The 26,254-nt window shown below is 48.5% G+C and overlaps 1 protein-coding gene across 1 annotated transcript in view; it reads right to left on the bottom strand.

Moving 5' to 3' along the window:
- LOC144767112 (transmembrane protein 176B-like) overlaps window positions 1-26,254 on the bottom strand; it is an 80,941-nt gene that overhangs the window by 33,434 nt on the left and 21,253 nt on the right. The window contains exons 5-8 of the mRNA XM_078650717.1: window positions 25,443-25,646; window positions 23,451-23,561; window positions 20,984-21,040; window positions 9,055-9,282 (exon numbers count right to left, since the gene is read on the bottom strand). Coding sequence (XP_078506843.1) covers window positions 9,055-9,282; window positions 20,984-21,040; window positions 23,451-23,561; window positions 25,443-25,646 — 600 coding nt within the window. The remainder of the gene's footprint in view (window positions 1-9,054; window positions 9,283-20,983; window positions 21,041-23,450; window positions 23,562-25,442; window positions 25,647-26,254) is intronic.

Raw genomic sequence — 26,254 nt, 5'->3', positions numbered from 1 at the left:
GAACAAAGCAAAATATCGATGTTTATAACAAACCAATACTACAGATTACCTTTCTTTTTACATTTTTCAATTTACATTGCGCTTTAATTATATTGTTTTATGTATAAACATTGGATCCTTACCTCACCTCTCCACGCCTTTCACCAGCTGCCCTTCACGGAAACGAGCGTCAAAACACGTTTTGAAAAATAGAGATAGGACTACTATAATGACGTACACGCCACGTCGCTGGGGAGGCTCTTTTCTTGATCGTCAGAGGCACTTAATATCGGTTTTTTTCTCAGTTTTCTTCGTTTTTTTTTTCATTCTGATTGTTTTTTTTGGGGGGGGAGACCTTCCCCCCAGGCCCCCCAAGCCCCCTTTTTTTATATTTACTTTTTCTTAATGATGCACACGCAGGACGAAAGAACGAAGACTGGAAGGGAAGAACGTTGCGTGGTAAAGACGGTCGTGGAATGCACCCGCGTTGAAAAGACGTTTGCGTAGTAAGTGAACCGTAGTAAACGTCACGCGTGGTAAAGACTTCGTAGTAAAGGATGTTTTCCGTCTACCACAGGCAGGGTACCCGCTAATGACTATGCCACACACAGAACTTAATAATACACATCTTTATTCTGCTGAGTGCAACTGCAAATAAACATTCTAAACCAAGCTTTCATTGTGTTCCACTCTAAGACTGACTTGCAAGACACTACAACTTCCCATGATGCATGCCCTAGGGGGTGTTATCAAAATGTGAATGGCACAACACAAGACCAATGGATGAAGAGGGCTGGCTAAAAGTCCCAAAAATCAAGTATATATACAATTTCCAGTAGTAAACAGGGTTAATAGTCATTTTATTTTTCCTCATTAGCTCCTAGTGCAAGGGAAATTGTTAAAATATTGTTTATCTACATGGTTTTGCACTAAAATGTTTTTTCTGCTACAATGTTCCATTTAAACATGTGCTCTGAACTGAAGTGGTTTTATTTATTTAAAAAAGTTTAATGTCTGCTGCTAATTAGGGGAACTGTTTATTTAAAAAAATATATATATTGGGGTGCCCCAATTTTTGTAGACTCGCTTTCTGAGCCTACCTCGACCGCATTACACAAAGCGGTCGTAGTTTGAGCCTCGCGTCAAGACCTGTATCTTTCAGGTTGACGGTCTAGCCTTTTGATGTGTGGGAAGCATCAAAGGGAGGGCGATACGTGGCTGTGTCGCTGACACGCCAAATCACGCCATAGGCAAGCCTGTCTGCGCCAGTCCACGCCTGGACAACTCTCGTCACCATGCTGTCAGTAGTACCCCAGAAGTCAGGTAAGATTACCATACACGCGGGTATTCCTACTGAATTTAATTAAAACAGTCGGATGTGATTTAATCTGCTGTGCTAAGTGTTCACCAAACTTAATTGAAAGCCTATACTCTAGGTGTAACTGTAACTGGCGGGAGGTTCTTAGCTGTGACCATCTGTTCAGGACCTCCCCCTCATCCCTAATAACCTCAGGGAGCATGCTTTGAAATGCTCATACTTCAATGCTCGTTCACTCCCTCAATCAATCAATCAAGGAATTGTAAGCGTGCTACTCACCGGTGAGGGTCTCAAGGCGCTAAAACGTTCTATAGAAATTTGGGATCTAATTAGAGATGAAATGCCAGATGTAGCATTTATTACTGAAACCTGGCTCCGTGAATCTGCCATGCCTGACATTGCCATCTCAATACTCCCTAACTATAAGATTCTGAGATGTCGGAGGGCTGGTTGCCAAGGAGGCGGCACAGCCCTAGTTTTTAGCGACATCTATGTGTTCGCTTTGGAAGACAGCCGCTCGGCGGAGGAGGCAGATTCTAACTCTAAAAGATCTAAGGTTATTAGGAGCCACTTTTGTATATAGGCCACCGGGACACCACGCTCAGTGGGCCAATGAGCTGTCTTCATGGCTCACCCCCCTAATGCTGAAACACAATAGGTATATTTTTATTGGGGACTTTCATTTTCATTTAGAAGAGCAGAAGATGCTTTCTGCAAACAATTGGGGAATGATTTGCTCACGCTACTACTTACATAGTAGTTAACGCCCCCAGTCATCAGTAGGTCACACATTAGACCTGCTTTTCTCAAACTCTAATAATGTACAGGAGATTAACATTTTTTCACGGTTATCACCAATTTTGTGTGCATTTTTTACTCAGATTTTTTATATTTCGCTAAATACAGCAACTTACGCAAACATATGGAATATGCACTAATTCTCCCTTTAGGCAAAAGAGTGTACTTTGGGGCATCCACTCTATAGAATTATCGCCCCACCTTGCTCCTGCCATTTAAGGCTAGCGTATTAAAAAAATTGGTTAACTGTCAGGTATCTTCCTTCTTGGAGGATAATAACTTGCTTGACCCTTCCCAGTCGGGCTTCAGAGTGGATAACAGCACCGAGAGTACACTCGTTGCAGTTTTGGATAATATTAGGCTAAAGGTAGATCAGGGAAAAGCAGCGGTCATAATTTTCCTGGAACTGTCCACAACATTTGATACTGTCTCTCACAGACTTTTGATGAAGAGGCTGAATGAAACAAATTTCCACTCCACCACCCTCCAATGGTTCGGCTCATTCCTTTCCAATAGGTCCCAGTCCGTACAGCTGGACCAATTTAGATCACATCTCCATAGCTCTGAATATGGTGTCCCCCACGTCTCAGCACTGAGCCCTACACTATTTAATGGGTATTCACCTTGTATGCACTGTAGCACACCAGAGCAAAGTCGCTTTCAAAATTTTTCGAACAGTTCAAACGTTCTGAATATGACAATGTTCAATGTTGTCCAACAAGTATGCCCAATGACACAGCAAACTCCATAAAATGATCCAAATCCCCATTTCAGGACACACAAAGGGCCCGATTCACAGAATGAAGTTAAGACTCAATCCTAAACTTAAAACTATTATGGTATTCACAGAATACACTTACAACTTTTGGCATTCACAGAATGAATTTACTACTTTTGGTATTCACAGAAGTTAGGATTTTGTCTTAAGTTTGTCTGAAGACAAACTTAAGACAGACTTAAGACAAAATCCTAACTTCTGTGAATACCAAAATTAGTAAATTCATTCTGTGAATGCCAAAAGTAGTAAGTGCATTCTGTGAATGCCAAAAGTAGTAAGTGCATTCTGTGAATACCATAATAGTAGTAAGTTTAGGATTGAGTCTTAAGTTCATTCTGTGAATCGGGCCCAAAGAGACGTGGGGCACCAGTGAGGACTTGACATGGTCCTAGGAGTGAGGATCTTTTCACTTCAGAACGGGTCGGAACTTATATACTAAGATTGATGGTGATTGGATCTGTCACCACGCATTACATTTTTGACATTCGAATCCTAAAAACCACGACCCTAAAAATAACTGATGCATTATAATTAATGATTCTTTCAAAAGAAAGAATCATTAATTCCAAAAAGCCTTGAGGAAGCCCTGTCGGGCGAAACGCGCGTCGTCTGCAGTGTAAAATTTTGAATAAAGAGTGATTACTAAAATCTTGACGGGGATTTGGATCATTTTATGGAGTTTGCTGTGTCATTGGGCATATTTGTTGGATGGACAGTACAACATTGAACATTGTCATATTCCGAATGTTCGAACTGTTCAAATAATTTCAAATAATTTCGAAAGCGACTTTGCTCTGGTGTGCTACAGTGCTTACAAGGTGGATTTGGATTTGGACTACTCCGTAGTTCCAAAGGTGTAATACTCTAGGTGGATGGGTATTTGGCACAGGTTTAGCACCCAATATTAAATGGTTGGAGAGTGACATATTGTATTATTCATATTATTCATGATTGCTGTACATATGGTGATGTGCAGATCAAGATAGCATATCTGCCCATTTGTTTAACATGAACGTATTTAATGGGTATGTCGCATTTCTTGCCCTTCTGGTTAAAAAGTGGCGCTTTGGCATTTGCCCTTATGCTGACGACACCCAGCTGATCATCTCCTTGGACGACGAGCAGTCTAATACCAAGCAAGATCTGGCAGGCTGTGTCTCGCAGGTGACTGGTTGGATGTCAGCGCACTGCCTGAAGCTCAATACAGAGAAATATGAAATCTTGCTGTTTTGTGGTGCTTTAAACATATGGGATACTCCTCGGTGACCTCCATCGCTTGGCACTGCTGCAGTGCCATAGAAAGCAGCAAGAAATCTTTAAATTATTATAGATCAGACCCTCATCATGAAAGATCGGGTGTTAGATGCCTGTGGCAGCTGTTTTGGACTATTAAAACTTCTTAGAAAATTGTTTAGATGGATCCCGATGGATTGGCGCCGCACGGTTGATCAGCCTCTGATAATCAGTCGCCTGGACTATGGAGATGCATTATATATGGGAATGGCAGACTATCTGTTTACATGCCTCCAAACGATCCACAATGCAGCCGCAAAGCTGATTTGCAATAACGGCAGAGCGCGACTCTGCAACTTCTTCTTTAAATCATTACATTGGCCGTCAATACGTAAGAGGGCTCTGTTTAAGATGCTCTGTCACGCTAATAGGACTTTGCATAAGTACGGCACACAGCTCTTGAGAAATTGGGTTTACTTTTATCAATCTACAAGACATCTAACATCATAATTCTTATTTCCAAAATACACATATATGGCAAAGAATCTCGCGACTCATGCCATTTGAAATACCTGAGCATTACTGAACCGGCAAAGGCAGATCTCTGTATGACGTGGCTTGGTATAGAGGTCCAAGTCCCATCTTTAACCCCTCCCATGCTGGTGACGGAACTGCTCCGTCACCAGCCTCGGTCGCGCTGTGCTGGTGATGGAGCGGTTCCATAACGGCCCGCTCGGCACGCTGCGCGGCGCTGATTTTGCACCTGCTCTGGACGTTCCGTTGAGCGGGCGGGGCCGTGACGGAACCACTCCGTCACGAGCATGGGAGTGCTGCGCGGCCCGCCCCCCCCTAGCACTGTGGCGAAATTGCTGCCGCAGCAAAGGGGTTAAAAGAAGAAACCAAGCAAGAGGACTTGTTTCCCCTCATCTATCTGCACAGGATGTGATATCACACAGGAAGTGACATCACTGGATTTTGCATCAGCCAACTGCACTAGAAGTGACATCACCGGTTCCCCGCCAAAGCTGCTTTCACTTAAACAGACGACGGACTGGCCTACCAAAGCAGCGACAAGGGCAAACCCATCAGTGCCCGTTTATGCCCCACATAGCACCTAGCACCATGACCCCTGGTCCTCCTCCCATCCACCACCTTCCATAGCTACTGCTACTCCACTGCAGCCCTCCGCTTCCTGAACCCTGGTCGCATCTCCCAGTGCTGCTGCCGTGCCTCATTGCCCTAAAGGTGAATGCTCATGCTCCATCTGACATTTTACATGCAACCTCCCACACCCACCTCGCTCTCCCCACAAATCTCACACACCCAACACACTCCATACACACTCAACACATACCGGACACCCACTACCACATACCCCTTTCAGTCTTGCATTCTACTTAACAGTCGCTCCCATTAAATACACCTGCACAATTTGAGATCTGCTCCACAACCGATCACCGGACCTGCTCTTCCTAACCGAAACCTGGCTTACTCCCTCATCGGCCCCTGTCATTGCCAAGGCAATCCCTCTCAAGATACAAGATCGCAAGATATGCCAGGATAAACAGACCCGTAGGCAGAATCGCTGACATGTTCAAAGAATCCATCCAGTGCTCAACCATCTCAGAAATAACCACCCGCAACATAGAACACTGGACCTAAAAACTTCTCTTCACCGCCAACTACACCCTGAGCAGCCCCTCACCTACCACTCCACCGGACTATGTACCAACTTTACGTACTTAATTGCCCACCTGATCCTCAACGTCAGCATTTTCAAACCGCTTGCGACCGCAACTGCCACCTAGAGAACCTCACCGATCCCAACAAAGACCAACCTCTTCAAGGACCTGTCAAAACTAAGACTCATCTCGTGAGTGGAAAGCCCCACACATGCTGCTAGACGCATACTGAACCACATCTTCACCAGCTTCTGCCACATCACAGTAGACAAGCTCATACAAATCACCTGGTCTGACCACAGCCTCATCAAGTTTAGCATACCCATCCCCCACCACCTCAGAAACACCATCACCAAATCTTCATGACAGGACTGGAACAAGATCTCAGAAGCATCCTGATCTTCTGAACACCTACACCACTGGCTTCGACACAACAACAACAACCTCCCCAAATCCATTTCCAGCTTCAACGCCGGATCACCACCTGTGCAGACACCCTGGCTCCTCTCAAAAGCTAGAACAGCTGGACCGCAAGCAAGCTAGTACACAAATTCAGGCTCACTAAATGCCACTGCAAGCAACCTGAAAACAGATAGAGACAGGGTCAAAATTACACCTACAAGAGCAAATGCAATCTACCCTGAGACCCTACCATCAGTCGATCATAGCCACTAAAAGCCCCATGCTCACTGACCACAACGAAAGCAGCACCAACAATGTCAAGGAAATCCTTACCATATTTAAAGACTTTGCCTTCTATGGAAGCCAGCTCCACCAGCATAACCCCCTCTTTAACCCAGCTGTCCCTAGTCTTCACCAATAAAAGCACCTGCATCTAAAAAAATGTGAGCCCCAACCAGACTCTCACAGACTTTTTGCCCTTCTTTACCAACACCCAGTGGACCACCCTGAACACCCCACCTGGGCCACCATCACCACTCAAGAAATAACGACCATGCCGTCCATGAACTCCAGAGCACCATTGGTCCCCTCGCCACGTCTTCATGAAAGAACTGGATCTTATCAGTGCAGTCCTCACCCTGATCCCGAGCGACTCAATCATTTCAGCCAACTACGTGAATGCCTGAAAACATGCCACAGAACTTCCTCTACCTATGAACCCACCGCAGACCCCAAGATGCTTGCCAACTACCGACCTATCTCCTGCCTATCTTACCCAGCAAAAGTCATGGAAAAGATGATAAGCACCTAGCCACCGACTTCCCTGACAACCACCTCCTTTACAGCAGTCAATCCGGTTTTAAGCCCAACCACAGTACGGAGACGACATCCAGACGATCATGGACAGACGAGACACTGCTTCCCTCATCCTACTGCATCTTTCTGAAGCTTTTGACACCATCTCCCACCCAATGACTGTAAGACGCTGGCATCCAAGTTTCTGGATTTGATTTCTCCAGACTGGCCACACCCATCTGGTCAACCTAGCCCCCTTCACCTTGAAAGCTGCAACCTCATCTGCAGATTTTCACAAGGAATCCCACTTAGTCCCACTCTGTACAATGCCGACATGATCCTACTTGCCAGCATCATCCACGTCCATCGAATCAACATCAAATCCCATGCTGACAACCAACAACCATTGCATACTCTCCCTCTCCGACAAGATGCCGAATACCCGGACCAATTCCTCCGCATAACCGAAGACACCACATGGATGAAAACCAACTGACTCAAACTCAACCCAGTCAATATGGAAGTAGTAGTCTTCAGCAAAGACACCTCGCTCTGGGACCCCTTGGTGGCCAGCCAAACACGGACCCACATCCTTCCTGGAAACCCATGCAAGGAACTTCGAAATAGTAGTTATCAACCAACTCTCCATGACTGGCCAAGCCAACATGGTGTTCATCTCCTGCCTCCTCATACTCAAGAGTCTCAAGAAGGTCTTCAAAGGGCTCCCCACCAGCACTAGCAGAAGGCGTCACCCAAGCACTCATCAACAGCAAACTGGTCTACGGCAATGCACTAGAAGACTGCAGATCACACAAAACTCAGCAGCCAGACTCTCCCTCAACCTCCCATCCCACACTGACATCACCAAGCACCTCAAAGGAGCTCCACTGCCTCCCAAACCACAAATAAGCTCTCTTCAAACTTCTCACAAATGCATAAAAATCCTTACACAAGATTGTCCGACGTACTTCAGGACCCACACAAACTTTCGCTTCCAGGCGCTTCTGTTCGCAAACAACCTCCACATAAGCAGAACCAGATCTGGCAGTAGTGACTTCTCCTACCTCGCTCCTCAGGCCTGGAATGACCTAGCCGTCACCTCTGTTCTTGAATTTGGAAACTGAAGACCTGGCTTGTTACCTAGCCCTGACCCTGGAGCAGCCCAAACAGCTTCTATTTCAGATCTAGGATTCCCTCCAAGGAGAGGTGTGCGCTAAACAAAAACCCATGACTTGACATAACATAACATCCAGCAGTGAGTTATCACTAGGTGTCGTAGGTTTCATTATGCATAGGTCCCTAAACATCATGTCTAGTCTTGGGAGCATTTGAATGTAGGGATGGTAGCTTACTCCCACCTCGCCGCCAAGACATGGAACACCCTCCCCAGACCGAAGACCTCCTAACCTTCAGGAGGCTTCTCAAGACCTGGCTCTTCGAACAGTAGCAGCATCCCCCCCCTAGCGCCATGAGACCCTCACGGTTATGTAGTGCACTCTATACATGCTATGATTGATTGATTGACTTATTGGAAGAAAGAGCTGCTGACCTTGAAGCCCGTACAAAAGGGGGTGGTGATGGACGGAGCATCTGAACCAATCAAACACTCACACTCAGTCAAAAGATCTGGGTTTGATCCATCACCGTTCTTTAGCCCACTCTGCCACCCCAGTTCAGACATGGCCATATGCAAATCAGTCTGACCCTGTGCCTCATGGGAACAGTCCAGCCCGAACTGCCAAGCCATGCCTTCCCTGGACCGGAAACAAGCTTCCGAGGACCGGTTTCTGGCATTCCAGCCGTCTTCAGCCAGGCTTGCTTGAATCCAGTGGCAAAGTGAGCAAGGGACTCACGTCTGAGCATACCCTGCCACACTTATGGCGGCCAAAGCGGTACAAAAGGGGGTGGTGATGGACGGAGCATCACCACCCCCTTTTGTACCGACCTTGAAGCCCAGCACTTACCTGTGTGTCCTTACTGCGTATACAAATATCACAATTCACACAAAGTAGTGTGCCCTCTCTGTAGACCATTAGTTCAAGAACAAAAGCAGAGAGAGAGCTACTTACCATGAGTTTGGTTAAAGAATCATTGCATTCTATGACTCTCAACTCGTTGTCCAACGTGACTTTCTCATAGCCGTACCTGCTGAGATACCGAAAGAATACTTTTGGATCGCAAGAGTACTCCGAACCCGTCTCCCATCCGGGATTCCACCCGAGATCGAACACACTCACACCGAATCCTGCTATGGCTGCACAGAGGCTCACCAAATTCATCACTGTTGCAGTGCATAGCTATGGAAAAAGGAAACATAAAGAGCTGTGAGCCCCCCAAGCACAGAGTCCTGAAGAAGCATAAGAAAAAAGAAATATCCTGTTCAAATCCCAGGCCACAGAAGACACTAGTTTTCTTAACCAATTGCACCACATTATGACAGTCCAGCCTAGTGCTGGGAGTCCCAAAAGAAGATAAGTCACAATGAATCTGGAGGGGGGCTAGGCTAAGAGACCCTGGAATCCTACACAGGGGAGGATAGGACACTCCATAGGCAGGAAGGCCAGGACAGTTCACCAGGAAAGAAGCAGAGCTAAACATGGGAAAGCCAGAACCATGTAGAGAGGTGACTTGATCTCAAGCACCCCATTACCAGGAAGGGAAGGCAAGGGTCTGGTAAACAGGCAGGTAAACAGAGGTGAGGGGAAGGAGAGTTCCCTTCAAAGAGACTTTTTCCCCAAACAGAGGCCCCCATTAGGATGGAGGGTGGACTTTGTCCGTCCGCCATCCTATCGGATAACGGGACCGCCCGCCATAAGGGCGGGGGTCCCGTGGGGGGAATTAGGATGCGCCCGCCACAGTAGTGGGCACATCCTGCATTTTTAACATTGTGGCGGGCGGTGCTCTCAGCACCGCCCGCCACAATGCTGAAAATGCATGTCGTGCATGTGCATGCACAACGTGGAAGGTATCGCGCGGTGCCTGCCATGTTGTGCATGCACAACCCCCCATGTGCCTCCCCCACCCCCCCATCATCCTGGGAGCCCGCAACGGGCCCCCAAACTAAAAGACCGCATGCCTTTCCGTGGCGGCATTGCTGCCACGGAAAGGCATCTTCTAAAGCCCATCCTAATATGGCTGGCGGTATCTGATAGACACCGCCACCATAAAAACAAGCGGCGGACGGTGTTTCCGTCTGCCGAGGTCCCCCCCGCCATAGTAATATGGCGGGGGGAAATGGGTGGCGGGCGGGCAAGGATGTCGGGCGGATCGCCACCGCCCATTTGGCGGTGACGATCCGCCCGACATCCCAATGGGCCCTAGAGTATTAGCAGGGAGGCTGAGTCAGATGACTAGGAAAGAAGGACCAGTGAAGTTGAGGGAGAGTAGACAACAAGGGATGGGCAGGGAGTCATAACTGCAAGGATCAGGTCACCAGGGAGGGAGGATCCTGCCCCTAAACCCAAACACAGCCTGAGCAGGAAGGCAGGGTCAATTCAAGAGTAAAGACGCCAGAGCAAGACCTGTGGAGGGCAGGACCCCACAAAGAGACACAATGAGCTCAAATAGAGCATGGGTAGGAAAGCGGGGATATGGTAAACAGCGAAGAAGACAGGGGCAGGTGAGGGGAGGAGACACCTCTACATACACAGCATAGGTGGAAAGGCAACAACCAGGTCAATAGGCTAAGCATAGCCAGACACAGCCCTGCAAGGAAAGCAATGAGCCAAAACAAAGGCAAGGGAGGGCAGGAAGGCTTGCGTTAGAAAGCAAACATCAGCATTAAGAAGGACCCACGGATAGGCAAGGGAGACAGGCTCACTCAAAGAGACCCAGAATGAACCCAAAGACAGGTGATGGAGGCAGGCTCACTCAAAGAGACTCAATGTGAACCCAAAGACAGGCGATGGAGGCTGGCTCACTCAAAGAGACCCAGAATGAACCCAAAGACAGGTGATGGAGGCAGGCTCACTCAAAGAGACTCAATGTGAACCCAAAGACAGGCGATGGAGGCTGGCTCACTCAAAGACCCTCAATGTGAACCCAAGGACAAGCGAGGGAGGCAGCCTCACTCAAAGAGACTCAATGTGAACCCATGGATAGGCGAGGGAGGCAGCCTTACTCAAAGAGACTCAATGTGAACCCAAATACAGGCGATGGAGGCTGGCTCACTCAAAGACCCTCAATGTGAACCCAAGGACAGGCGAGGGAGGCAGGCTCACTCAAAGAGACTCAATGTGAACCCAAAGACAGGTGAGGGAGGCAGGCTCACTCATAGAGCCGCAGTGTGAACCCAAAGACAGGCGAGGGAGGCAGCCTCACTCAAAGAGACTCAATGTGAACAAAAGGACAGGCAAGGGAGGCACGCTCACTCAAAGAGACTCAATGTGAACCCAAAGACAGGCGAGGGAGGCAAGCTCACTCAAAGAGACTCAATGTGAACCCAAGGACAGGCGAGGGAGGCAAGCTCACTCAAAGAGATTCAATGTGAACCCAAGGACAGGCGAGGGAGGCACGCTTACTCAAAGAGACTCAATGTGAACCCAAGGACAGGTGATGGAGGCAGGCTCACTCAAAGAGCCTCAGTGTGAACCCAAAGACGGTCAAGGGAGGCAGGCTCACTCAAAGAGACTCAATGTGAACCCAAGGACAGGCGATGAAGGCAGGCTCACTCAAAGAGCCTCAGTGTGAACCCAAAGACAGGCAAGGGAGGCAGGCTCACTCAAAGAGACTCAATGTGAACCCAAGGACAGGCGATGGAGGCAGGCTCACTCAAAGAGCCTCAATGTGAACAAAAGGACAGGCAAAGGAGGCAGGCTCACTCAAAGACACTCAATGTGAACCCAAGGACAGGCGATGGAGGCAGGCTCACTCAAAGAGACTCAATGTGAACCCAAAGACAGGCGAGGGAGGCAGGCTCACTCAAAGAGTCTCAATGTGAACCCAAAGACAGGCGATGGAGGCAGGCTCACTCAAAGAGTCTCAATGTGAACCCAAGGACAGGTGAGGGAGGCAGGCTCACTCAAAGAGCCTCAATGTGAACAAAAGGACAGGCAAGGGAGGCAGGCTCACTCGAAGAGACTCAATGTGAACCCAGGGACAGGCAAGGGAGGCAGGCTCACTCAAAGAGACTCAATGTGAACCCAAGGACAGGTGAGGGAGGCAGGCTCACTCAAAGAGCCTCAATGTGAACAAAAAGGACAGGCAAGGGAGGCACGCTCAGTCAAAGAGACTCAATGTGAACCCATGGACAGGCAAGGGAGGCAGGCTCAGTCAAAGAGACTCAATGTTAACCCAAGGACAGGCAAGGGAGGCAGGCTCACTCAAAGAGACTCAATATGAACCCAAGGGCAGGCGAGGGAGGCAAGCTCACTCAAAGAAACTCAATGTGAACCCAAGGACAGGCTAGGGAGGCAAGCTCACTCAAAGAGACTCAGTGTGAACCTAAGGACAGGCAAGGGAGGCAGGCTCACTCAAAGAGACTCAAACGGAACCCTAAGACAGGCGAGGGTGGCACGCTCACTCAAAGAGACTCAATGTGAACCCAAAGACAGGCGAGGAAGGCACGCTCACTCAAAGAGACTCAATGTGAACCCATGGACAGGCTAGGGAGGCAGGCTCACTCGAAGACCCTCAATGTGAACCCAAGGACAGGTGATGGAGGCAGGCTCACTCCAAGAGCCTCAATGTGAACCTAAGGAAAGGCACGGGAGGCAGGCTCACTCAAAGTCTCAATATGAACCCAAAGATAGGCGATGGAGGCAGGCTCACTCAAAGAGCCTCAATGTGAACCTAAGGACAGGCAAGAGAGGCAGGCTCACTCAAAGAGACTAAGCATGAACCCAAGGACGCACGATATCTGAGGAGCAGGATTGGCTTCCACCACCCCGCCAGAGCCTTGCGCTCAGCTTCTTGAGCGTTAGCTATGACTCCGCCCATTAGACGGGCCCGGATCGGAGGCCGTTCCTTTAAACATTTGGCGCCTAAGGCCTGGAACGCTATCTTCCAGTGTCGTTAAGGAAGATGGACTACTTAATGTCATTTAGAAAAGAACTCAAGACATGGCTGTTCTACCAATAATTCCCCTAGGTCCCTGTTCTGTGCTATTTTCTTTGGGTCTGTCAGCGCCGGGACACTCTGTCTGAGTAGCTGAGCGCTTTATAAAACTCCATTTAACATAACATAACAAGGACAGGTGTGGAAGGCAGGCTCACTCAAAGAGACTCAATGTGAACCCAAGCACAGGCGAGGGAGGCAGGCTCACTCAGAGAGACTCAATGTGAACCCAAAGACAAGCGAGGGAGGCAGGCTCACTCAAAGAGACTCAATGTGAACCTGAAGACAGGCGAGGGAGGCACGCTCACTCAAAGAGACTCCATGTGAACCCAAAGACAGGTGATGGAGGCACGCTCACTCAAAGAGACTCAATGTGAACTCAAGCACAGGCGAGGGAGGCAGGCTCACTCAAAGAGACTCAATGTGAACCTGAAGACAGGCGAGGGAGGCACGCTCACTCAAAGAGACTCCATGTGAACCCAAGGACAGGCAAGGGAGGCAGGTTCACTCAAAGAGACTCAATGTGAACCCAAGTACAGGTGATGGAGGCAGGCTCACTCAAAGAGACTCAATGTGAACCCAAAGACAGACGAGAGAGGCAGGCTCACTCAAAGAGACTCAATGTGAACCCAAGGACAAGCGAGGGAGGCAGGCTCACTCAAAGAGACTCAATGTGAACCTGAAGACAGGCGAGGGAGGCACGCTCACTCAAAGAGGCTCCATGTGAACCCAAGGACAGGCAAGGGAGGCAGGTTCACTCAAAGAGACTCAATGTGAACCCAAGTACAGGTGATGGAGGCAGGCTCACTCAAAGAGACTCAATGTGAACCCAAAGACAGACGAGAGAGGCAGGCTCACTCAAAGAGACTCAATGTGAACCCAAGGACAGGCGAGGGAGGCACGCTCACTCAAAGAGACTCATATGAACGCAAGGACAGACAAGAGAGGCACGCTCACTCAAAGAGACTCAATGTGAACCCAAGGACAGGCGAGGGAGGCACGCTGACTCAAAGAGACTCATATGAACCCAAGGACAGACAAGAGAGGCACGCTCACTCAAAGAGACTCGATATGAATCCAAGGACAGGCTAGGGAGGCAAGCTCACTCAAAGAGACTCAATGTGAACCCAAGGACAGGCTAGGGAGGCAAGCTCACTCAAAGAGACTCAATGTGAACCCATGGACAGGCGAGGGAGGCAGGCTCACTCAAAGAGACTCAAACGGAACCCTAAGACAGGCGAGGGTGGCACGCTCACTCAAAGAGACTCAATGTGAACCCAAAGACAGACGAGGAAGGCACGCTCACTCAAAGAGACTCAATGTGAACCCATGGACAGGCGAGGGAGGCAGGTTCACTCAAAGTCTCAATATGAACCCAAAGACAGGCGATGGAGGCAGGCTCACTCAAAGAGCCTTAATGTTAACCTAAGGACAGGCAAGGGAGGCAGTCTCACTCAAAGACCCTCAATGTGAACCCATGGACAGGCGAGGGAGGCAGGTTCACTCAAAGACCCTCAATGTGAACCCAAGGACAGGTGATGGAGGCAGGCTCACTCCAAGAGCCTCAATGTGAACCTAAGGAAAGGCACGGGAAGCAGGCTCACTCAAAGTCTCAATATGAACCCAAAGACAGACGAGAGAGGCAGGCTCACTCAAAGATACTCAATGTGAACCCAAGGACAGACGAGAGACTCACGCTCACCCAAAGAAACTCAATGTGAACCCAAGGACAGGCGAGGGAGGCACGCTCACTCAAAGACACTCAATGTGAACCCAAGGACAGGGAAGGGAGGCACGCTCACTCAAAGAGACTCATATGAACCCAAGGACAGACAAGAGAGGCACGCTCACTAAAAGAGACTCAATGTGAACCCAAGGACAGGCGAGAGACGCAGACTCACTCAAAGAGACTCAATGTGAACCCAAAGACAGACGAGAGAGGCAGGCTCACTCAAAGAGACTCAATGTGAACCCAAAGACAGGTGATGGAGGCAGGCTCACTCAAAGAGACTCAATGTGAACCCAAAGACAGGTGATGGAGGCAGGCTCACTCAAAGAGACTCAATATGAACCCAAGGACAGGCGAGGGAGGCAGGCTCACTCAAAGAGACTCAATGTGAACCCAAAGACAGGTGAGGGAGGCAGGCTCACTCATAGAGCCGCAGTGTGAACCCAAAGACAGGCGAGGGAGGCAGGCTCACTCAAAGAGACTCAATGTGAACAAAAGGACAGGCAAGGGAGGCACGCTCACTCAAAGAGACTCAATGTGAACCCAAAGACAGGCGAGGGAGGCAAGCTCACTCAAAGAGACTCAATGTGAACCCAAGGACAGGCGAGGGAGGCAAGCTCACTCAAAGAGACTCAATGTGAACCCAAGGACAGGCGAGGGAGGCACGCTTATTCAAAGAGACTCAATGTGAACCCAAGGACAGGTGATGGAGGCAGGCTCACTCAAAGAGGCTCAGTGTGAACCCAAAGACAGTCAAGGGAGGCAGGCTCACTCAAAGAGACTCAATGTGAACCCAAGGACAGGCGAGGAAGGCAGGCTCAATCAAAGAGACTCAATGTGAACCCAAGGACAGGTGATGGTTGGCAGGCTCACTCAAAGAGCCTCAGTGTGAACCCAAAGACAGGCAAGGGAGGCAGGCTCACTCAAAGAGACTCAATGTGAACCCAAGGACAGGCGATGGAGGCAGGCTCACTCAAAGAGCCTCAATGTGAACAAAAGGACAGGCAAAGGAGGCAGGCTCACTCAAAGACACTCAATGTGAACCCAAGGACAGGCGATGGAGGCAGCCTCACTCAAAGAGTCTCAATGTGAACCCAAAGACAGGCGATGGAGGCAGGCTCACTCAAAGAGTCTCAATGTGAACCCAAGGACAGGTGAGGGAGGCAGGCTCACTCAAAGAGCCTCAATGTGAACAAAAGGACAGGCAAGGGAGGCAGGCTCACTCGAAGAGACTCAATGTGAACCCAGGGACAGGCAAGGGAGGCAGGCTCACTCAAAGAGACTCAATGTGAACCCAAGGACAGGTGAGGGAGGCAGGCTCACTCAAAGAGCCTCAATGTGAACAAAAAGGACAGGCAAGGGAGGCACGCTCAGTCAAAGAGACTCAATGTGAACCCATGGACAGGCAAGGGAGGCAGGCTCAGTCAAAGAGACTCAATGTTAACCCAAGGACAGGCAAGGGAGGCAGGCTCACTCAAAGAGACTCAATATGAACCCAAGGGCAGGCGAGGGAGGCAAGCTCACTCAAAGAAACTCAATGTGAACCCAAGGACAGGCTAGGGAGGCAAGCTCACTCAAAGAGACTCAGTGTGAACCTAAGGACAGGCAAGGGAGGCAGGCTCACTCAAAGAGACTCAAACGGAACCCTAAGACAGGCGAGGGTGGCACGCTCACTCAAAGAGACTAAATGTGAACCCAAAGACAGGCGAGGAAGGCACGCTCACTCAAAGAGACGCAATGTGAACCCATGGACAGGCTAGGGAGGCAGGTTCACTCAAAGACCCTCAATGTGAACCCAAGGACAGGTGATGGAGGCAGGCTCACTCCAAGAGCCTCAATGTGAACCTAAGGAAAGGCACGGGAGGCAGGCTCACTCAAAGTCTCAATATGAACCCAAAGACAGGCGATGGAGGCAGGCTCACTCAAAGAGCCTCAATGTGAACCTAAGGACAGGCAAGAGAGGCAGGCTCACTCAAAGAGACTAAGCATGAACCCAAGGACGCACGATATCTGAGGAGCAGGATTGGCTTCCACCACCCCGCCAGAGCCTTGCGCTCAGCTTCTTGAGCGTTAGCTATGACTCCGCCCATTAGACGGGCCCGGATCGGAGGCCGTTCCTTTAAACATTTGGCGCCTAAGGCCTGGAACGCTATCTTCCAGTGTCGTTAAGGAAGATGGACTACTTAATGTCATTTAGAAAAGAACTCAAGACATGGCTGTTCTACCAATAATTCCCCTAGGTCCCTGTTCTGTGCTATTTTCTTTGGGTCTGTCAGCGCCGGGACACACTGTCTGAGTAGCTGAGCGCTTTACAAAACTCCATTTAACATAACATAACAAGGACAGGTGTGGAAGGCAGGCTCACTCAAAGAGACTCAATGTGAACCCAAGCACAGGCGAGGGAGGCAGGCTCACTCAGAGAGACTCAATGTGAACCCAAGGACAAGCGAGGGAGGCAGGCTCACTCAAAGAGACTCAATGTGAACCTGAAGACAGGCGAGGGAGGCACGCTCACTCAAAGAGACTCCATGTGAACCCAAAGACAGGTGATGGAGGCACGCTCACTCAAAGAGACTCAATGTGAACTCAAGCACAGGCGAGGGAGGCAGGCTCACTCAAAGAGACTCAATGTGAACCTGAAGACAGGCGAGGGAGGCACGCTCACTCAAAGAGACTCCATGTGAACCCAAGGACAGGCAAGGGAGGCAGGTTCACTCAAAGAGACTCAATGTGAACCCAAGTACAGGTGATGGAGGCAGGCTCACTCAAAGAGACTCAATGTGAACCCAAAGACAGACGAGAGAGGCAGGCTCACTCAAAGAGACTCAATGTGAACCCAAGGACAAGCGAGGGAGGCAGGCTCACTCAAAGAGACTCAATGTGAACCTGAAGACAGGCGAGGGAGGCACGCTCACTCAAAGAGGCTCCATGTGAACCCAAGGACAGGCAAGGGAGGCAGGTTCACTCAAAGAGACTCAATGTGAACCCAAGTACAGGTGATGGAGGCAGGCTCACTCAAAGAGACTCAATGTGAACCCAAAGACAGATGAGAGAGGCAGGCTCACTCAAAGAGACTCAATGTGAACCCAAGGACAGGCGAGGGAGGCACGCTCACTCAAAGAGACTCATATGAACCCAAGGACAGACAAGAGAGGCACGCTCACTCAAAGAGACTCAATGTGAACCCAAGGACAGGCGAGGGAGGCACGCTGACTCAAAGAGACTCATATGAACCCAAGGACAGACAAGAGAGGCACGCTCACTCAAAGAGACTCGATATGAATCCAAGGACAGGCTAGGGAGGCAAGCTCACTCAAAGAGACTCAATGTGAACCCAAGGACAGGCTAGGGAGGCAAGCTCACTCAAAGAGACTCAATGTGAACCCATGGACAGGCGAGGGAGGCAGGCTCACTCAAAGAGACTCAAACGGAACCCTAAGACAGGCGAGGGTGGCACGCTCACTCAAAGAGACTCAATGTGAACCCAAAGACAGGCGAGGAAGGCACGCTCACTCAAAGAGACTCAATGTGAACCCATGGACAGGCGAGGGAGGCAGGTTCACTCAAAGTCTCAATATGAACCCAAAGACAGGCGATGGAGGCAGGCTCACTCAAAGAGCCTCAATGTTAACCTAAGGACAGGCAAGGGAGGCAGTCTCACTCAAAGACCCTCAATGTGAACCCATGGACAGGCGAGGGAGGCAGGTTCACTCAAAGACCCTCAATGTGAACCCAAGGACAGGTGATGGAGGCAGGCTCACTCCAAGAGCCTCAATGTGAACCTAAGGAAAGGCACGGGAAGCAGGCTCACTCAAAGTCTCAATATGAACCCAAAGACAGACGAGAGAGGCAGGCTCACTCAAAGATACTCAATGTGAACCCAAGGACAGACGAGAGACTCACGCTCACCCAAAGAAACTCAATGTGAACCCAAGGACAGGCGAGGGAGGCACGCTCACTCAAAGACACTCAATGTGAACCCAAGGACAGGGAAGGGAGGCACGCTCACTCAAAGAGACTCATATGAACCCAAGGACAGACAAGAGAGGCACGCTCACTAAAAGAGACTCAATGTGAACCCAAGGACAGGCGAGAGAGGCAGGCTCACTCAAAGAGACTCAATGTGAACCCAAAGACAGACGAGAGAGGCAGGCTCACTCAAAGAGACTCAATGTGAACCCAAAGACAGGTGATGGAGGCAGGCTCACTCAAAGAGACTCAATGTGAACCCAAAGACAGGTGATGGAGGCAGGCTCACTCAAAGAGACTCAATATGAACCCAAGGACAGGCGAGGGAGGCACGCTCACTCAAAGAGACTCAATGTGAACCCAAAGACTGGCGAGGGAGGCACGCTCACTCAAAGAGACTCAATGTGACCCCAAAGACAGGTGATGGAGGCAGGCTCACTCAAAGAGACTCAATGTGTACCCATGGATAGGCGAGGGAGGCAGCCTTACTCAAAGAGACTCAATGTGAACCCAAATACAGGCGATGGAGGCTGGCTCACTCAAAGACCCTCAATGTGAACCCAAGGACAAGCGAGGGAGGCAGGCTCACTCAAAGAGACTCAATGTGAACCCAAAGACAGGTGAGGGAGGCAGGCTCACTCAAAGAGCCGCAGTGTGAACCCAAAGACAGGCGAGGGAGGCAGGCTCACTCAAAGAGACTCAATGTGAACCCATGGATAGGTGAGGGAGGCAGGCTCACTCCAAGAGCCTCAATGTGAACCCAAGGACAGGCGAGGGAGGCACGCTCACTCAAAGAGCCTCAATGTGAACCCAAAGACAGGCGAGGGAGGCAGGCTCACTCAAAGAGACTCAATGTGAACCCAAAGACAGGCGAGGGAGGCACGCTCACTCAAAGAGACTCAATGTGAACCCAAAGACAGGCGAGGGAGGCACGCTCACTCAAAGAGACTCAATGTGAACCCAAAGACAGGCGAGGAAGGCACGCTCACTCAAAGAGACTCAATGTGAACCCATGGACAGGCGAGGGAGGCAGGTTCACTCAAAGACCCTCAATGTGAACCCATGGACAGGCGAGGGAGGCAGGTTCACTCAAAGAGACTCAATGTGAACCCAAAGACAGGCGAGGGAGGCAAGCTCACTCAAAGAGACTCATTGTGAACCCAAAGACAGGCAAGGGAGGCAGGCTCACTGAGCTCACCCAAAGAGACTCAAAATGAGACTCAAGGACAGCAGAGGATATTGGGCTCACCCAAAGAGACTCAATATGAGGCTCAAGGACAGGAGAGGACATTGGGCACACTCGAAGAGACTCAATATGAGGCTCAAGGACAGGAGAGGACATTGGGCACACTCGAAGAGACTCAATATGAGGCTCAAGGACAGGAGAGGACATTGGGCTCACCCAAAGAGACTCAATATGAGGCTCAAGAAAGGCAGGGACACACGCTCTACATGAATGGACCGATGAGGCACTGTGGTCACTCAAAAAGACTTACATCAAAACAAGTACAGGCGAGGATGAGAACTCATTCAAAGAGATTGAACGTGTTGACATTGGGAACATGTTCAGTGGGTCTTCAAGTGAAGTAACAAAGGTGGTGCAAGATATGGAGCTCACAGGAAGAAGGGTGAGTGGGTGAAGAGGAAAGAAACTAGGGACAGGTGAGGGGGTAATATTGAGGGTGAATAAATGAGCATAAACTGAACCCAGCATGAAGGGAGTGAGTTTAAGTGATAAACACACAATACGCAGTGAGTGCAGGACATGCGGTTGGCAAGGAGGGCTGAACGGTGACTTCAGAATAAGCCAACGACAAACAAGGGGATCATTCAAAGTGATTCATTTAGGAAAACTTTCCATGAGGCGAAGAGATTAGTCTAGGAAAACGAAAAAAGGGAAAACATTTGGGATAAGCAACTGTCAGGGGAAGTAAAAGCTGTAAGAGGATCACAGCAGGGGGCACGCACTAAGTCGAAAGCTTCAATAACAGGGCAGGGCCCTAAGACTGGTCAAGTGCTTGATGACAAACAACACTCATGAGTCAGATGCTGTTGGGAGAGTGGATGAGGTTCCTGCAGCCAGACCCAGCATGCAGTGTCCAGGCAGCACAGACCATGCTGGGGTACCCCACACAAGGGACCACTGGGGCATCCTCAGAATCCGTGTGCAGAGAGGGTGACTGAGGTTCTCCAGAGATCACAGGTGCTCAATTGGACAGAGCTCAATCCCAGAAGAGACTGATTACCCATGGCTTGCCAGCACGCTTCTCGCCAACGATCGATGCAGCCCCAGACAGCATGAACTGCGAAGAAAAGACAAAAGTTAACACATGAAAACTTGGAACAAAGAATTATCTGCTCACTTTAGGGTGGGGTCTCACCAAGGAAGTAACTTATACAAACACACATACATTCTATCCAAAAACATTAATTGATTCCGTTCCCTTTATTCTTCATACATTACAAAATGCAACATTACAAAAGATTTGTCATGGTTTCATGCCACAACAAACCTTGCCATCAACCCCCTGGAGATTAAGGAACGGAAAGCCCTTCAAACTCCCTGCCCTGATGAAAAAGTGTGTATTTCTCCACTGTGAATTACAGTGTTTGCACAAAGGACCTTCTGGATGACTTTATTGTTCTTAAATGTAAAAAGAAGAGACCAAAGCCCTCTGCTCCTATGTACTCCAAAAACTTATTTGAAGAAACAGAATTATTAAGTGGTTTGTGGAATAAATTAAGAAAAGCCCCTTCATTCTCTGGGTTGACTAATCTCACAGTAGTTAGATGCACCTACAGGGAACATTTATAGAGTAAAGTCCTTCCACATTAAGCATTTATAAGATGCATTCAATAGCAGTGTCTCTCTCATGTTGTAAGATTATTCTTTGATCTCATCTGCCATTATCGTTCCTGACTCCAGATTTAAATGTGAAGATTTTGTAAAGTTGTATAATGAGAACTGGAATCCATTGAGCCCTACTTGGGCCCGATTCACAGAATAAACTTAAGACTCAATCCTAAATTTACTACTATTTTGGTATTCACAGAATGCACTTACTACTTTTGGTATTCACATAAGTTAGGATTTTGTCTTAAGTTTGTCTTAAGACAAACTTAAGACAGACTTAAGACAAAATCCTAACTTAAGTCTGTTTTAAGACAAAATCCTAACTTCTGTGAATACCAAAAGTAGTAAGTTCATTCTGTGAATGCCAAAAGTAGTAAATTCATTCTGTGAATGCCAAAAGTAGTAAGTGCATTCTGTGAATATCAAAATAGTAGTAAGTTTAGGATTGATTCTTAAGTTCATTCTGTGAATCGGGCCCCTTGCCTCTAATATCTGAAACTTCAGCTGATCCCAACATGAACTGAAGATGAGGTCTCATATTTGGTGATATCTGAAGATGACTTACTCAACACTATTGTCAAGGTAAGGCCCTCAAACCACTTCACTGACGCGGTTTCTGGTAATATTTTCAAGTATTTGACAAAGAAGATTTTTCCATTTGAGATCGCTTCTGTTTATACAAAAAGGTATTGCCTTATAAGAAAGTTAAAGATTATTCTTCTATAAACATAAAAAAAACATTCTCAGTATGTTGTCTTTGATTTTGTTATTTGTTCATATATGCGTAACTCTGATTGTGTTATCAGTTTTTGGTGGGGACCTGGGGTGCAAATATAGTGTCTGCATATGTTGGATTATGTTTGGGCTTCCTGGTCACCCCCCTTCACCATTTCCCTAGAAGTTTAGCATATTTTTTTCACTGTTCAATGGATAGATTGTTTGTCTTTAGTCTTGGTGCCTCTAAATTCAGTGACTATTGTGTCCCAAGCCTGTGCAGATGCCGGCTTTCTCATCCCTCGCTTTGTTTTCATATGTGGACTATTATAGAAAAGGGCAGGGGGCATATCATCAAGGGACGGTGACAAATAATGCAAAGCGCGCTTAGCGCTTTTTTATTTATCGCCGTCTATCTCTGGAATTTATTGCGCTGGTAGCGCGTTATTAACAACACGTTTCTCCAGGGCGATAAATATTCCAGCGATAGCGGGGAAATCGCCATTTTGCAGGGAACATCGCTGGTTTTAACGGAGATAACTTTGCTGATACTACCCGGTGTTTTTTTTTTTTTTTTTTTTTGGTTGTATCAGCATAATCCACCCCCAATGTTAGGGATAGGTAAGTCTGCATTTTAGCAGATGTTAGTTTTTGGCGAAAACAGGGGTTTTCTCCCAAAAACGTACATCTGCTTAAATGCTGGGGCAGCCTTTTAAATATCACAATGTCCATATCAACGATATTTGCAAGGTTGTACTGCCCAGTGACGCCCACTTTGCATCCCATTAGAGATGCAAAGGGAGGCGTCGGGTAAAAGGGTGCTAACATGCACTAATGCATGTTGGCACCCACTTGTAAATAGGGCGAAAAGACTATCTCTGCTTTTTTTGGCTTTTAAAGCCAAAAAAGCAGAGATAATGCCCTTGTTCATATGCCCCTAGGTCGCTTAAATTCACCTAAAAATACACTTACCTGCGTAGTAAAAGTGCCTGGAAATTGCATGTATGGTACTTACCTGCGTGGTAACTTCAGCATCGTAAAAGTAAGAAGCGGTAAAGAGTGCATGCCGCTAGCAATGATGCCTTCCAGCTTACTCCCCTAAAAACCCTTTCCCTTTGTCTTGCTTCCTATCACAATTTACTCACCAGAATCCCTGTCCAGAATCCAGACCCAGTCCGGAACACGAAGCCTTCTTCATAGAAACAAACGATAACACCAACGGCGAGGCAGAACGCTCCAATGATGATCAGTACGGCCTGCGGAGACAAACATCAGGTGAGATTGCTCGCAGCATCCCTGGTCCTTCAACCACCTCTGGATACCGTGTCCTCTTAAGACATGTCGCTTCTTGAAAGTGCCTGCGTATTCGCCTTACATGGCAGCATCTGTGGCATCCCAACCCTATCCTTTTCTCTTCTCGACTGCTTAATATTCCCTCCCATTCTCAAAAGACCAGCTGTCTTATGACAATTCTCAATGGAGGCCACTCAAACGTAAAAGATCTTCTTCATAACAAAACATGTTTTTGTAAACCACGCGGTCACCCAGAAGGGTATCGTGGTGCTGAATAGCACATGTTTATTGTAACCAGCCACGATGGTACATATTTTATCACTCACAGAGGGATGAAAGGCTAAGTGGACGCGCCGGGATTTGAATCTGTGACCATAAGGTCAAACACAGGCCCTTACAGCCGGAAAATTAGTCCGCTAAGCCACCAGACCCAGCCTGATTTCACAAGACATTCGGCATTTCAAGATCTACCCTGATCTCACTTAGAAACAGAAGCCCAGAGCCTACCGAAAGGTAAATCTGACAAAATTACAATTCCTCCTATTTGCCGAAAGCCCCAATCATCTCCAAACTCAAGCCTGTCTTTCTGAAATTATTGTGGACTATGTTGCTGCCAATTAAAGCTCAACACACAATTACTTGGAAACAACTTTGATGCCAAACTCTCCTTCGAAGAACACATTGGCGATACAACCAAGGCAGGTAAGTATGATGTATACCTTCTGAAGAACGTCAACCCCTGTCTCAGTGAAACTGATTTCATCACACGAGATAAAACTTTAATTGTCTCAGCATTGTAGACATGCTGTTGCAAAGCCTTCCAGACACCTCATTATACACAGCAGATTGGACTACGGAAATGACCTCTATGCAGGGTTCAACAAGTCTCTGCTCTGCAAACTCCAGACCATACAGAACACCACAGCCAGACTCGTCCTCTGCATGATCCCTAGATACAAACACATCACCCAACACCTGTGAAATCTCCACTGGCTCCCCGTCTAGAAGAGAGTAACTTTCAAGATACTCACCCACGCCTACAAATGCCTCCACAGCACCAGACCCCAATACCTCAACGATAGAATCTCCTTCCACGTACCCAAGGGAATCCTCCAATCCGCCGACCATGCTTCGCCAAACCATCGTGCTTCCGCAGAACAAGAACAGGTGGAAGAAATTTCTCCTACATCGTGGCCAAGACCTGGAACGAGCTCCCGATCAGCATCAGATGCGCCCCCACCCTGCACATCTTCAGGAAGACCCTCAAGACCTGACTCTTTGACTGACCCAAGCTGCCCCTCCCCCCAAATGCCTTGAGACCCTCAACGGTGACTAGCGCACTTCAAAATTCCCTGATTGATTGAGGCAGAGCTGATCAAAAGCTTGAAGATGTTCAACCTCATCACCTCCACCATGAAGGAACAACACCAACTCCATGTCCAAGTACATTTAATCATCAGAACCGGCTGCACCGCATAGGTGACCACAAGAAATTACACCAATGCTGACCTGGGCGAGAAAATAACTACCTCAGGAAATATTAGCATAGAAGATTGCATTCCTGGAAATAAAGAACTGCAAAAAAGAGAAACCCACAGAACTGGCCTTCTCCATCTATGTTCCAAGATCTAGAACAACATCCATATGAAGAGCCCTCCTGCAATTAAGAAAGGTCTTGAGGACTGGCCTCTGCAGAAGACACCCCAGCACAAAACAATAGGATTCACCAACCAGATCATTCTCCACCATCATGAACAGTACTGAGATATTCTTACATCTCCTATCTCTGTTGCACACTAGATTGGTCCTCATAAAAAAACATAGATATATGATTACTCACGTACCCCCAGCACCTTCTGCTCCCCCCTGGACACGGAGTCACCATCCTTGGCAGATGGCCGCCTCCTCATTGCTGTCTTGACTCGCTCTAGCAGGGAGGCCAGGCATGAGGGATCATTGATGTTGACGTTAATGATGGTTGGCTTGGAGGCATCTCTGGAGACTTCAATGTCATTGGTTTTCGCAAAACTGGAAGACGTGGCGTCTGCCTAGGAAAGGAGAAGTAAGTCAGCAAAGCCCCTGAACCAGTGCTTGAGAGCAACCTGTTCAATGTGCAACTGGGTATGCAAAACAAATACATGTAGACTTCAAACTTGGGAAAGTTCCGTTTCTCTTTATGGCAAACAAAGCCAGTTCCGCGTCCTCTAGGGAGGGAATGAAATTAAATGAAATGAAATAGTTTTGTAGAGCGCGTTGCTACCCTGAGGCCTCGTTGCGCTTATGATCGCATGTGGAAGGCAGACCGTTAGAAGGTGGGTTTTGAGGAGCTTGCGGAAAGCCAACAGGTTTGGCTCAGCGCGTAGGGAGAGAGGAAGCCGGTTCCAGAGGTTGGAGGCATTCAAGGAGAATGAGAGTCCACCCCATTTGGCCCTCCGGACTTTCCTGGTGGAGGCGCGGAAAGTAGAACTAGAGCGGAGATTTCTAGAGGGCTGGTGGGGGATGACCAGGGAATGTGCAATGGCCGGACCGGTTTTGGGCCAATCAATATTTATGAGTCTTCTGAACCCTCTCAAATGTCTTCGAAAGTGGGGGCGCTCTGCGGCAGGCCCCATCATTGGGCCATTCCTCAGGTATTTACAGTGGGTAGTCCATCGAT

This window comes from Lissotriton helveticus, chromosome 1_1 (assembly GCF_964261635.1).
Source record: "Lissotriton helveticus chromosome 1_1, aLisHel1.1, whole genome shotgun sequence".
In the NCBI taxonomy this organism is placed as follows: Eukaryota; Metazoa; Chordata; class Amphibia; order Caudata; family Salamandridae; genus Lissotriton; species Lissotriton helveticus.
Note: the sequence above shows the minus strand (reverse complement) of the source record. Positions and strands in the feature narration are given on the sequence as shown.